The sequence below is a fragment of the Oncorhynchus keta genome, chromosome 34 (genome assembly GCF_023373465.1).
Source record: "Oncorhynchus keta strain PuntledgeMale-10-30-2019 chromosome 34, Oket_V2, whole genome shotgun sequence".
In the NCBI taxonomy this organism is placed as follows: Eukaryota; Metazoa; Chordata; class Actinopteri; order Salmoniformes; family Salmonidae; genus Oncorhynchus; species Oncorhynchus keta.
Genome location: NC_068454.1, coordinates 78,661,110 through 78,675,216, shown reverse-complemented (window position 1 = coordinate 78,675,216; position 14,107 = coordinate 78,661,110). Strand labels below are relative to the sequence as shown.

General features: G+C 45.9%; 1 protein-coding gene across 3 annotated transcripts in view; it reads right to left on the bottom strand.

The window, feature by feature from the left end:
* Window positions 1-1,208: 1,208 nt before the first annotated feature.
* The window catches only part of LOC118378878 (ceramide synthase 2-like), a 47,072-nt gene continuing 34,173 nt past the window's right edge, over window positions 1,209-14,107 (bottom strand). For 2 of the 3 annotated variants that reach the window (XM_052495149.1, XM_052495150.1), the window contains exons 5-11: window positions 7,689-7,746; window positions 7,174-7,224; window positions 6,388-6,480; window positions 5,450-5,578; window positions 5,000-5,106; window positions 4,663-4,816; window positions 1,209-2,777 (exon numbers count right to left, since the gene is read on the bottom strand). In XM_052495149.1, the coding sequence (XP_052351109.1) occupies window positions 2,646-2,777; window positions 4,663-4,816; window positions 5,000-5,106; window positions 5,450-5,578; window positions 6,388-6,480; window positions 7,174-7,224; window positions 7,689-7,746 (724 nt within the window). In that variant the 3' untranslated portion in view covers window positions 1,209-2,645. The remainder of the gene's footprint in view (window positions 2,778-4,662; window positions 4,817-4,999; window positions 5,107-5,449; window positions 5,579-6,387; window positions 6,481-7,173; window positions 7,225-7,688; window positions 7,747-14,107) is intronic. The other variant, XM_052495148.1, reaches the window with a different exon arrangement.

Below are 14,107 nucleotides of genomic sequence, written 5' to 3'. Positions count from 1 at the left end.
ATAAACATGACATCAGCAGAGGAAGGAGAGCATCATTCAGAATCAGCAGAATCTCAATATAACCCCCAAAACGATTTAACACTTTGTTTGAAGGACTGCTTATAAACATGATTACATTGTTTATGAACCAGTTATTCACATTATTACATTGTTTATTAACCATTCAATAAAGCAGTTTATTAACAGGCCCTCAAATCAAGGTCCATACAGTGCAGTATTTAAACCCATGCTACCAGTGAGGGAGACAACCAGACTCCCTCACTATCTTACTGCATGGCTTCTACAAGCTTAGAGGTGTCCCAAACAATGCCCATTCAGATGCACTACAGGAGCTGAGCAGAAAAAAACACAATTGCATAGAATCATAAAAACCAGGGCCGGCGAATCTGTATGTCAGCCCCAAATCAACATTCACACAAGGACACATTCACATGATTGTGTATTTGTGTGTCAGGTTAAATCTTGTTGTGTCTCTTTTCTAAAGTCTGTCTTTCATGGCAACTGGAGTATTGGACATAAAGGCACATGGACAAAACATGCTTATAGCAGGTTGAGCAACAACAAGGTGAGTGAAAAATAAAAGAACAAAAAGCACCATGGTAAAAGCACCATAGTCTGGCTGTAAGGCACATGAGTACAGTAAGAAGCAGCATCCCTCTTCTCCCCTTCCTTCTCTTCTCCCCATCCCTCTCTTCTCCCCTTCCTTCTCTTCTCCCCTTCCTTCTCTTCTCCCCATCCTTCTCTTCTCCCCATCCTTCTCCTTCTCTTCTCCCCATCCTTCTTCCTCTTCTTCCTTCTCTTCTCTTCTCTTCTCCCTCTTCTTCCCTCTTCTTCCTTCTCTTCTCTCTTCTCCCCTTCCTCTTCTCTTCTTCTCCCCCCTTCCTTCTCTTCTCCCCATCCCTCTCTTCTCCCCATTCCTCTTCTCTTCTCTCCCTTCCTTCTCTTCTCCCCATCCCTCTCTTCTCCCCCTTCCTTCCTCCTTCCTTCTTCTCCCCTTCCTTCTCTTCTCCCCTTCCTTCTCTTCTCCCCATCCTTCTCCTTCTCTTCTCCCCTTCCTTCTCTTCTCCCCTTTCCTTCTCTTCTCCCCTTTCTTCTCTTCTCCCCTTTCTTCTCTTCTCCCCTTTCTTCTCTTCTCCCCTTCCTTCTCTTCTCCCCTTCCTTCTCTTCTCCCCTTCCTTCTCTTCTCCCCTTTCCTCTCTTCTCCCCTTCCTTCTCTTCTCCCCTTTCCTCTCTTCTCCCCTTCCTTCTCTTCTCCCCTTCCTTCTCTTCTCCCCATCCCTCTCTTCTCCCCTTCCTTCTCTTCTCCCCTTCCTTCTCTTCTCCCCTTTCTTCTCTTCTCCCCTTTCTTCTCTTCTCCCCTCTCTTCTTCTCTTCTCTTCTCCCCTTCCTTCTCTTCTCCCCTTCCTTCTCTTCTCCCCTTCCTTCCCTTCTTCCCTTCATTCTCATCATTCTCATCATTCTGTCCTCTCTTCCATTCACATCCTTTTGAACACTCTTTCAGAGGGACTGAAATCACACAGATGTTCCCAATGCTATTTCTTAAATTGTGTGTGTGTGTGTGTGTGTGTGTGTGTGGGGGGGGTATTCTCATGAAACCAGTTTTAAAATGTCTGGAACAAATTGAGTTACAAAACTATGATGCACCTGCAAAAATCAACTATCATTCTTAGGACTAAGATGTCTAGTTTTAGGGGAAAATGTCATGTAAAAAAAAATAAAAATGCATTTTCATTACTGAAATGCCTCCTGATTAAATTCATGGTAATTTTATAAAAATACATATTTAGAAAAACCTAACTTATTTAAATAAAACAAAATATGTTACTGTAGTTTCTCCATAAATTATAAAAATTGTATACTAGTTGAAGTTTACATTAAACTATAATATTTATTACATACAAGCAGTGTCTGTGGATATGTCTCATTACCATTTCAAGTTCCTATAAAACTCCAGTTTTTAAATAAAAATTTCTTCACCCATGATGCATCATCTAGAGTAGTCCTTAGAAAACAGCTAAAGAGCTCAAATTGGGAAAAAGTCTGATTTTCATTTTATAATAATTGTAATTTAAAATGATTTGTCTCAGGCATTTTCATTAGGGAAGCAATGTTAAACAAATATATAAATATTGATTTATAACTTTTTTGGGCAAAAACGAATGAGAATTTTATGAAAATGTTAGTATAATATCTGATAAAAAAACTAATAATAATTATGAAATAGATATGTATAGATCCTACTCTGTTATTCAAGAGGACATTTTGTGAAAAATGTGAGAATTACCCGTGTGTGTGTGTTATTAATGGACTATAATAACAGGTCCATGCCAATTAATGTAGTATATCCAAAATGGTGTGTGTGATTGAGTGTTTATAATGTAGAACAGTGTATCTAACCACAGGTACAGGTCTACCTGTAGTTCTCAGGCTTTAGGAATGCCTTTCCTTCTCCTATTTTCCCTACCACTCTGTCCCTTTCCTCTTCCCTCCATCTCTCACTTTCCCCTTCTCTCCATCTCTCCCTTTCCCCTTCCCTCCATCTCTCCCTTCCCTCCATCTCTCCCTTTCCCCTTCCCTCCATCTCTCCCACTCTGCTGAGGGAGGGATGTGAATTCTTCACTCTTACTTCCTGGCACATGTTTTCATTACTCCGTCTTGCGGTGGTTGTTGTGAGCGGCGTTACCATTCTGCACCGCACCTTTCTTCTCCACCCCCTCCTCTTCCTCCCCTGACTCGTCTGTCTCTTCTTTATCGCTCCTCTCGTCCTCCACCTTTTCCTGAAGCGAAAGGAGAGAAAGAAATAGAGGTGTGTTTAGAAACATGTCATCCGTCCAGAGACAATACTTTTCCTTTCCACAAACTGAACCCAAACCAGACTGCTGCTCTTTATCATCTGGGCTTTCCAACACATATCAACGTGTGATTTCTGAATAAACTTTCTCTCTCCTCCACCCACCCACCCACCCACCCCTCCTCTCCCAGTCTCTCTACTCCACCTACCCCACCCACCCCTCCTCTCCCAGTCTCTCTCTCCACCTCCCCACCCACCCTCCACTCTCTCTCCACCTACCCACCCCCTCCCCAGTCTCCCCAGTACTCCTCTCCCAGTCTCTCCTCCCCACCCACCCCTCCTCTCCCAGTCTCTCTCCTCCACCTACCCACCCCTCCTCTCCCAGTCTCTCTCCACCTCCACCCCTACCCACCCTCCTCTCCCTCCCAGTCTCTCTCCTCCACCTACCCCCACCCCTCCTCTCCCCAGTCTCTCTACCTACCCACCCACCCCTCCTCTCCCAGTCTCTCACCTACCCACCCCTCCTCTCCCAGTCTCTCTCCTCCACCTACCCCTCTCCCACCCCCTCCTCCCTCCCCTCCTCCCCAGTCTCTCTCTCTCCACCTACCCACCCCTCCTCTCCCAGTTTCTCTCCTCCACCCTCCCACCCCTCCTCTCCCAGTCTCTCTCCTCCACCCACCCACTCACTCCTTCTCTCCCAGTCTCTCTCCTCCACCCTCCCACCCCTCCTCTCCCAGTCTCTCTCCTCCACCCTCCTACCCCTCCTCTCCCAGTCTCTCTCCTCCACCCTCCCACCTCTCCTCTCCCAGTCTCTCTCCTCCACCCTCCTACCCCTCCTCTCCCAGTCTCTCTCCTCCACCCTCCCACCTCTCCTCTCCCAGTCTCTCTCCTGCAGGATGCGCGTTCAGTGCTGTAATGGCTGTGTATGTAGTGTTGTCAGGATGTGTGTTCAGTGTTGTCAGGATGTGTGTGTAGTGTTGTCAGGAGGGATGTGTTTGTAGTGTTGTCAGGGTGTGTGTGTGTGTGTGTAGTGTTGTCAGGGTGTGTGTGTGTAGTGTTGTCAGGGTGTGTGTGTGTGTGTGTAGTGTTGTCAGGGTGTGTGTGTGTGTGTGTGTGTGTGTGTATAGTTGTCAGGGTGTGTGTGTGTAGTGTTGTCAGGGTGTGTGTGTGTCTGTGTAGTGTTGTCAGGGTGTGTGTGTGTATAGTTGTCAGGGTGTGTGTGTGTGTATAGTGTTGTCAGGGTGTGTGTGTGTAGTGTTGTCAGGGTGTGTGTGTGTGTGTGTAGTGTTGTCAGGGTGTGTGTGTGTAGTGTTGTCAGGTGTGTGTGTGTGCAGTGTTGTCAGGTGTTGTGTGCAGGTTGTCAGGGTGTGTGTGTGTGTGTGTAGTGTTGTCAGGATGTGTGTGTGTAGTGTTGTCAGGGTGTGTGTGTGTGTAGTGTTGTCAGGGTGTGTGTGTGTAGTGTTGTCAGGGTGTGTGTGTGTGCAGTGTTGTCAGGGTGTGTGTGTGTGTGTGTGTAGTGTTGTCAGGGTGTGTGTGTGTGTGTAGTGTTGTCAGGGTGTGTGTGTGTAGTGTTGTCAGGGTGTGTGTGTGTGTAGTGTTGTCAGGGTGTGTGTGTGTGCAGTGTTGTCAGGGTGTGTGTGTGGGTGTGTGTGTGTGTGTGTGTAGTGTTGTCAGGGTGTGTGTGTGTAGTGTTGTCAGGGTGTGTGTGTGTAGTGTTGTCAGGGTGTGTGTGTGTGTGTAGTGTTGTCAGGGTGTGTGTGTGTAGTGTTGTCAGGGTGTGTGTGTGTAGTGTTGTCAGGGTGTAGTGTTGTCAGGGTGTGTGTGTGTGTGTGTAGTGTTGTCAGGGTGTGTGTGTAGTGTTGTGTACATACATCGCTGCTCAGGAAGCGGACGGCCATACGCAGAATGAGGAAGGCCCAGAAGATATGGAGACACTGCAGCACCATCATAAGGAAATTCAGGAAGTAGTATCCAAAGAACGGAGAGTACATAGTCATCGGATAAATGTACGTAGAATAAATGATGCTGAGAGAGAAGATGGGGGGGCAAGAAGAGCAATAACATCAGTAACAACCAACATTTATGATGCTAATCAGAATGTGTTGTTCACTGACTTGCCTAGTTAAAGGTTACATAAGTAAAACAATCAGAATGGCTGTGAGAGACAGATCATTGGTGTGTGGTGGGAGTGTTCAGGTGTCATCTCACTAGAAGGGGAAGATATAGAGTCTAGTGAAGATGAAGACGGCAGCGAAGAGGAAGAAGACGTAGTTACTGGTGTTTCTCCATCCAGCATAGATGAATATCTTAGCGGACTATCAGAGAGAGAGGGAGAGAGAGAAAGGTTGTTGTTGTTAGAAAATAATTGTAATGTCATATTTCTTCCACCAGGTGACAGTACTAAATCTCTCCATATCTCCACTTCTCCAATATCAGTAGTACTTTGTCCACTTCCTGGTTTATCAAATAAAATGGGATTTCCTTGTGGGTGATTCCCCTGTGGGCCCCACCTACAAACTACATGTGCTAACTGTAAGTTGTTTTGGATAACAGCAACTACTAAATCACCATAGTGTTATTGTGTTTATTATCGTATCATGGCAGTGATATTATTGTCATGTTATGTTGGTGACCCAGCTCTCCTGTAATTGGTTGTACCTCCAGTAAATAGTCAGAGGAGTCGTGCAGCAGCATGATGAGCGTACCCGCTCTGATGTAGTTGACACACCAGGAGAAACTGATGAGGAAGATGGTGGCCATATGGTGAACCATCTGCTCCTTAAAGTCCTACAGAGAGGAAGGGAAGGAGAGAAGGAGGGAAAGAGAGAAATGCAGGGAGGGAGAGAGAAGGTTAGAGTTTGTGTTTTGTTACCTTGATAACATGATAACATTCTGATCCTTCACACACACATCTGCACATGCGCAAACACACACACTATAGTAAATCATGCCAGAGGGCCATCAGGTGACTTTATTTAGCAGGTACACACGGTCTGTACTGACCTGACCCTAGTGGAGTAGAGTCCACTGACAAACTTCCCTTTAACCTCCAGCTCCACACACAAACACACATAGGTGACATCCTTTAGCAGGTACACACGGTCTGTACTGACCTGACCCTAGTGGAGTAGAGTCCACTGACAAACTTCCCTTTAACCTCCGGCTCCACACACACAAACACGTCATATCAGTCCAATGTCCACCTCCTGCAGTTGCCCCCTGGCCCCTGTCCCTATACACACTGACACTTACATCAGTGCCATGACAGTAACCCCTGGTCGTCAGTACAGGGGCAACACCACGGCGACAGCAGGAGAGGGATCGGAAAGACTTGCTTACTGTTTTCAATGAATCACTTGTAGCTAACAGAGTGTGCAGCCTTGGTTAACCACTATCCCTGATCTTGTCAACTGCACTCCCCCATGTATGGAAGAATCTTCAGGTGATCTGCGTGCTGTATTGATTGACTCTTAAAGTGAATAGGACTGTAAGTAAAGGGATTCTGTACCACCATTTTTAGTGGTTGATTTGTATACTGTATTCTTGATTGTTACAAGCATAGTGTGCTTCATAGAGCAGGCATGGTGCACACTTACTTTCCGTTTGACGTCTGATGCCACACTGAAGATTAGAGAGACGTAGAAACCCAGCTCTATCATATAGTACCAATACTGAGACGGCAGGAGAGTCTGGGGGAGAGATGAGAGATTGAGGGATGGAGAGGAACAGATGAGGGATGGATTGATGGAGGGAAATTGATGAGAGATGGAGGGAAATTGATGAGAGATGGAGGGAAATTGATGAGAGATGGAGGGAAATTGATGAGAGATGGAGGGATGGAGGGAAATTGATGAGAGATGGAGGGATGGAGGGAAATTGATGAGAGATGGAGGGAAATTGATGAGAGATGGAGGGATGGAGGGAAATTGATGAGAGATGGAGGGAAATTGATGAGAGATGGAGGGATGGAGGGAAATTGATGAGAGATGGAGGTATGGAGGGAAATTGATGAGAGATGGAGGGAAATTGATGAGAGATGGAGGGATGGAGGGAAATTGATGAGAGATGGAGGGAAATTGATGAGAGATGGAGGGATGGAGGGAAATTGATGAGAGATGGAGGTATGGAGGGAAATTGATGAGAGATGGAGGGATAGGGAGAGAGACGGGATGGGGAGATTATACGGGAGAGAGAGAGAGAGAGAGGAGAGAAAGAACAAGATAATATCAACATACATTGATAGATACTTCCATAATATGCTTTCTGAACACAGTCAAACACTGGACATAACATGATATGATTGATTATGATATATGCCTTCCAATGACTTTCCTATGTTACAATGTATTAGTTACCACTCATCAATAACCAGAGGGACATACCAGAATAGGGAAGCCCTGCCACATCTCCTTAAAGTCATACAGCCAGGGTTTCTGAGAGAGGGAGAGAGCCATACATAAATCAGACACTTCTAACTTCAGTCACAGAGAAATACAGCATTGAAACAGAAGAAGTGATAAATCATTTTCACACCCTCTTTAAAAAAAACACATTATATATTAATTTGTCTTTATAATTCTCTTCCAGTGTCATTCGTAACTTCTTTATTAATCATGTTAGAAAAACATCAAATTGTATAACATTTGTTTTGGATCCTCCGTTGTCCCTGATATAACCAGCCCTGTTGTTGACTATTCTATCTTAGTATTCTGTAACACATTAATGCTGTCAGTGAACAGGCTCTGTTTCTCCCATCAATGGTTTAACTAGGATCTAAAGTTGAAACGATGAGTTATGACAGAGGTCAGATGACATGAGTGACCAATGAGGGTGCAGGGAGATTAGCTTGGAGACAGGCGAGAGTTTTAAAGGTCAAAGGTGAAACAGCAGTACTCACGTCAATGAGGGCAGCCAGGCCAGCAATGAAAGCAAGAAGGTAAAAGGTGAATCTCCAACTGCAAGAGAACACACACAATCATTGGACAACACACACACACAGACTTTATACTACAATGCATTTGGAAAGTATTCAGACCCCTTGACCTTTTCCACATTTTGTTACGCTACAGCCTTATTCTAAAATTGATTAAATGTTTTTCCCCTCATCAATCTACACACAATACCCCATAATGACAAAGAAAAAACAGCTTTTTAGATATTTTTGCAAATGTATAAAAAATACAAAACTTAAATATATTTAAATAAGTATTCAGATCCTTTACTCAGTACTTTGTTGAAGCACCTTCAGCAGCGATTATGGCCTCAAGTCTTCTTGGGAATGACCCTATAAGCTTGGCACACCTGTATTTGGGGAGTTTCTCCCATTCTTCTCTGCAGATCCTCTCAAACTCTGTCAGGTTGGATGGGGAGCTTCGCTGACCAGCTCTTTTCACGTTACTCCAGAGATAATCGATCGGGTTCAAGTCCAGGCTCTGGCTGGGCCACTCAAGGACTGTCACGACTTCTGCCGAAGTCGGTCCCTCTCCTTGTTCGGGCGGCGTTCGGCGTCACCGGTCTTCTAGCCATCGCCGAGCCACCTTTCATTTTCCATTTGTTTTCTCTTGTCTTCCCACACACCTGGTTTCAATTCCATCATTACATGTTATGTATTTAACCCTCTGTTCCCCCCCATGTTCTTGTCCGGAATTGTTTATTGTAGTGCTTGTGCACGTTATGCTGGTGTGTACAGGGTTTTGTACCCATTGATTTATTGTTCAGCTTCCGATGGGTTTGTTTATTAAACTGCGCCGTTGTAAATCAGTTTTTGCTCTCCTGCGCCTGACTTCTCTGCCGCCAGTACGCACCCCATACAAGGACATTCAGAGACTTGTCCCGAAGCCACTCCTGCGTTGTCTAGGCTGTGTACTCAGAGTCATTGTCCTATCAGAAGATGACCCTTCACCCCAGGCTGAGGTCCTGAGCAGGTTTTCATCAAGGATCTCTCTGTACTTTGCTCCGTTCATCTTTCCCTCATCTCAAAGTCCCTGCTGCTGATAAATATCCCCACAGCATGATGCTGCCACCACCATGCTTCACCAGAGGGATGGTGCCAGGTTTCCTTCAGACGCGACACTTGGCATTCAGGCCAAATAGTTCAATCTTGGTTTCATCAGAACAGATCATTTTTCCCAAGCAGGGCTGTCATCTGCCTTTTACTGAGGAGTGGCTTCCGTCTGGCCACTCTACCATAAAGGCCTGATTGGTGGAGTGCTGCAGAGATGGTTCCCCGGGTTGTCAATTATGGCAGCCCCCCGCATCTCTCTGATTCAGAGGGGTTGGGTTAAATGCGGAAGACACATTTCAGTTGAATGCATTCAGTTGTACAACTGACTAGGCATCTCCCTTTCTGGAAGGTTCTCCCATAGAGTGACCATCGGGTTCTTGGCCACCTCCCTGACCAAGGCCCTTCTCCCCTGATTTCTCAGTTTGGCCGGACGGCCAGCTCTAGGAAGAGTCTTACTGGTTCCAAACTTAGTTCATTTAAGAATGATGGAGGCCACTGTGTTCTTGAGGACCTTCAATGGCGCAGACATTTTTTTTATGGACAATTCCTTCAACCTCATGGCTTGGTTTTTGCACTGACATGCACTGTCAACTGTGGGACCTTATATAGACAGTTGTGTGCCGTTCCAAATGATACCCAATCAATACATTTGACCAAATGTGGACTCTAATCAAGTTGTAGAAACATCAAGGATGATCAATGGAAAAAGGATGAACCAGAGCTCAATTTCGAATCTCATCGCAAATGGTCTGAATACTTATGTAAATAAAGTATTTCAGTTTTTTATTTTTAATACATTTGCACAAATTTCTAAAAACCTGTTTTCACTTTGTCATTATGGGGTATTGTATGTAGATTGATGAGGGAAAAAATATAAGTAATCCATTTTAGAATAAGGCTGTAATGTAAAACAAATGTGGCAAAAGGGAAGGAGTAAAGAGTAAAGAGTAAAGAGAACATACACACATTCTGTTAAACTGAAATGGAACAGTCCCGTGCAAACTTCCCAGCACACAATAAGAACAGTCATACAGTAGCCTCCCAGTTCAGTGCTGTCACACAGAAACCAGACCTCCAGTACTGTACAACACAACAACCTGCTGACTACAGATAGAGACCTCCAGTACTGTACAACAACCTGCTGACTACAGATAGAGACCTCCAGTACCGTACAACACAACAACCTGCTGACTACAGATAGACCTCCAGTACCGTACAACACAACAACCTGCTGACTACAGATAGACCTCCAGTACTGTACAACAACCTGCTGACTACAGATAGAGACCTCCAGTACCGTACAACAGAACAACCTGCTGACTACAGATAGAGACCTCCAGTACTGTACAACACAACAACCTGCTGACTACAGATAGAGACCTCCAGTACTGTACAACACAACAACCTGCTGACTACAGATAGAGACCTCCAGTACCATCCAGACATATCAGTGTGGATGACGGATCACCACCTCAAGCTGAACCTCAGCAAGACGGAGCTCCTCTTCCTCCCGGGGAAGGACTGCCCGTTCCATGATCTCGCCATCACGGTTGACAACTCCATTGTGTCCTCCTCCCAGAGCGCTAAGAACCTCCGTGATCCTGGACAACACCCTGACGTTCTCAACTAACATCAAGGCGGTGTCCCGTTCCTGTAGGTTCATGCTCTACAACATCCGCAGAGTACGACCCTGCTCACACAGGAAGCGGCGCAGGTCCTAATCCAGGCACTTGTCATCTCCCGTCTTGATTACTGCAACTCGCTGTTGGCTGGGCTCCCTGCCTGTGCCATTAAACCCCTACAACTCATCCAGAACGCAGCCCGTCTGGTGTTCAACCTTCCCAAGTTCTCTCTCCACCCCGCTCCTCCGCTCTCTCCACTGGCTTCCAGTTGAAGCTCGCATCCGCTACAAGACCATGGTGCTCGCCACGGAGCTGTGAGGGGAACGGCACCTCAGTACCTCCAGGCTCTGATCAGGCCCTACACCCAAACAAGGGCACTGCGTTCATCCACCTCTGGCCTGCTCGCCTCCCTACCACTGAGGAAGTACAGTTCCCGCTCAGCCCAGTCAAAACTGTTCGCTGCTCTGGCCCCCAATGGTGGAACAAACTCCCTCACGACGCCAGGACAGCGGAGTCAATCACCACCTTCCGGAGACACCTGAAACCCCACCTCTTCAAGGAATACCTAGGATAGGGTAAGTAAGGGTAAGTAATCCTTCTCACCCCCTTCTCCCCCAACAAGATTTAGATGCAAGTGGCTGTTCCACTGGTTGTCATAAGGTGTATGCACCAATTTGTAAGTCGCTCTGGATAAGAGCGTCTGCTAAATGACTTAAATGTAATGTAAATGTAAATGTAAACACAACAACCTGCTGACTACAGATAGACCTCCAGTACTGTACAACACAACAACCTGCTGACTACAGATAGAGACCTCCAGTAATGTACAACAACAACCTGCTGACTACAGATAGAGACCTCCAGTACTGTACAACACAACAACCTGCTGACTACAGATAGAGACCTCCAGTACTGTACAACAACCTGCTGACTACAGATAGACCTCCAGTGCTGTACAACAACAACCTGCTGACTACAGATAGAGACCTCCAGTAATGTACAACAACAACCTGCTGACTACAGATAGAGACCTCCAGTACTGTACAACAACAACCTGCTGACTACAGATAGACCTCCAGTACTGTACAACAACAACCTGCTGACTACAGATAGAGACCTCCAGTAATGTACAACAACAACCTGCTGACTACAGATAGAGACCTCCAGTACTGTACAACAACAACCTGCTGACAACAGATAGAGACCTCCAGTACTGTACAACAACAACCTGCTGACAACAGATAGAGACCTCCAGTACTGTACAACACAACAACCTGCTGACGACAGATAGAGACCTCCAGTACCGTACAACACAACAACCTGCTGACTACAGATAGAGACCTCCAGTAATGTACAACAACAACCTGCTGACTACAGATAGAGACCTCCAGTACTGTACAACAACAACCTGCTGACAACAGATAGAGACCTCCAGTACTGTACAACAACAACCTGCTGACTACAGATAGAGACCTCCAGTACTGTACAACACAACAACCTGCTGACGACAGATAGAGACCTCCAGTACTGTACAACAACAACCTGCTGACAACAGATAGAGACCTCCAGTACTGTACAACAACAACCTGCTGACTACAGATAGAGACCTCCAGTACTGTACAACACAACAACCTGCTGACGACAGATAGAGACCTCCAGTACTGTACAACAACAACCTGCTGACTACAGATAGAGACCTCCAGTACTGTACAACAACAACCTGCTGACTACAGATAGACCTCCAGTACTGTACAACAACAACCTGCTGACTACAGATAGAGACCTCCAGAACTGTACAACAACAACCTGCTGACTACAGATAGAGACCTCCAGTACCGTACAACACAACAACCTGCTGACTACAGATAGAGACCTCCAGTACTGTACAACAACAACCTGCTGACTACAGATAGAGACCTCCAGTACTGTACAACAACAACCTGCTGACTACAGATAGAGACCTCCAGTACTGTACAACACAACAACCTGGTGACTACAGATAGAGACCTCCAGTACTGTACAACACAACAACCTGGTGACTACAGATAGAGACCTCCAGTACTGTACAACACAACAACCTGGTGACTACAGATAGAGACCTCCAGTACTGTACAACACAACAACCTGGTGACTACAGATAGAGACCTCCAGTACTGTACAACACAACAACCTGATGACAACAGATAGAGACCTCCAGTACTGTACAACACAACAACCTGCTGACTACAGATGGAGACTACCAGTACTGTACAACAACCTGCTGACTACAGATAGAGACCTCCAGTACTGTACAACACAACAACCTGATGACAACAGATAGAGACCTCCAGTACTGTACAACACAACAACCTGCTGACGACAGATAGAGACCTCCAGTACCGTACAACAACCTGCTGACTACAGATAGAGACCTCCAGTACTGTACAACACAACAACCTGCTGACTACAGATAGAGACCTCCAGTACTGTACAACACAACAACCTGCTGACTACAGATAGAGACCTCCAGTACTGTACAACACAACAACCTGCTGACGACAGATAGAGACCTCCAGTACTGTACAACACAACAACCTGCTGACAACAGATAGAGACCTCCAGTACTGTACAACACAACAACCTGCTGACGACAGATAGAGACCTCCAGTACTGTACAACAACCTGCTGACGACAGATAGAGACCTCCAGTACCGTACAACAGAACAACCTGCTGACTACAGATAGAGACCTCCAGTACTGTACAACACAACAACCTGCTGACGACAGATAGAGACCTCCAGTACCGTACAACAGAACAACCTGCTGACTACAGATAGAGACCTCCAGTACTGTACAACACAACAACCTGCTGACGACAGATAGAGACCTCCAGTACTGTACAACACAACAACCTGCTGACTACAGATAGAGACCTCCAGTACTGTACAACACAACAACCTGCTGACGACAGATAGAGACCTCCAGTACCGTACAACACAACAACCTGGTGACTACAGATAGAGACCTCCAGTAGTGTACAACACAACAACCTGCTGACTACAGATAGAGACCTCCAGTACTGTACAACAACAACCTGCTGACTACAGATAGAGACCTCCAGTACTGTACAACAACAACCTGCTGACTACAGATAGAGACCTCCAGTACTGTACAACAACAACCTGCTGACTACAGATAGAGACCTCCAGTACTGTACAACAACAACCTGCTGACTACAGATAGAGACCTCCAGTACTGTACAACAACAACCTGCTGACTACAGATAGAGACCTCCAGTACTGTACAACACAACAACCTGCTGACTACAGATAGAGACCTCCAGTACTGTACAACACAACAACCTGCTGACTACAGATAGAGACCTCCAGTACTGTACAACACAACAACCTGGTGACTACAGATAGAGACCTCCAGTACTGTACAACACAACAACCTGCTGACTACAGATGGAGACTACCAGTACTGTACAACAACCTGCTGACTACAGATAGAGACCTCCAGTACTGTACAACAACAACCTGCTGACTACAGATAGAGACCTCCAGTACTGTACAACAACCTGCTGACTACAGATAGAGACCTCCAGTACTGTACAACAACCTGCTGACTACAGATAGAGACCTCCAGTACTGTACAACAACCTGCTGACTACAGATAGCCCTCCATTACTGTACAACACAACAACCTGCT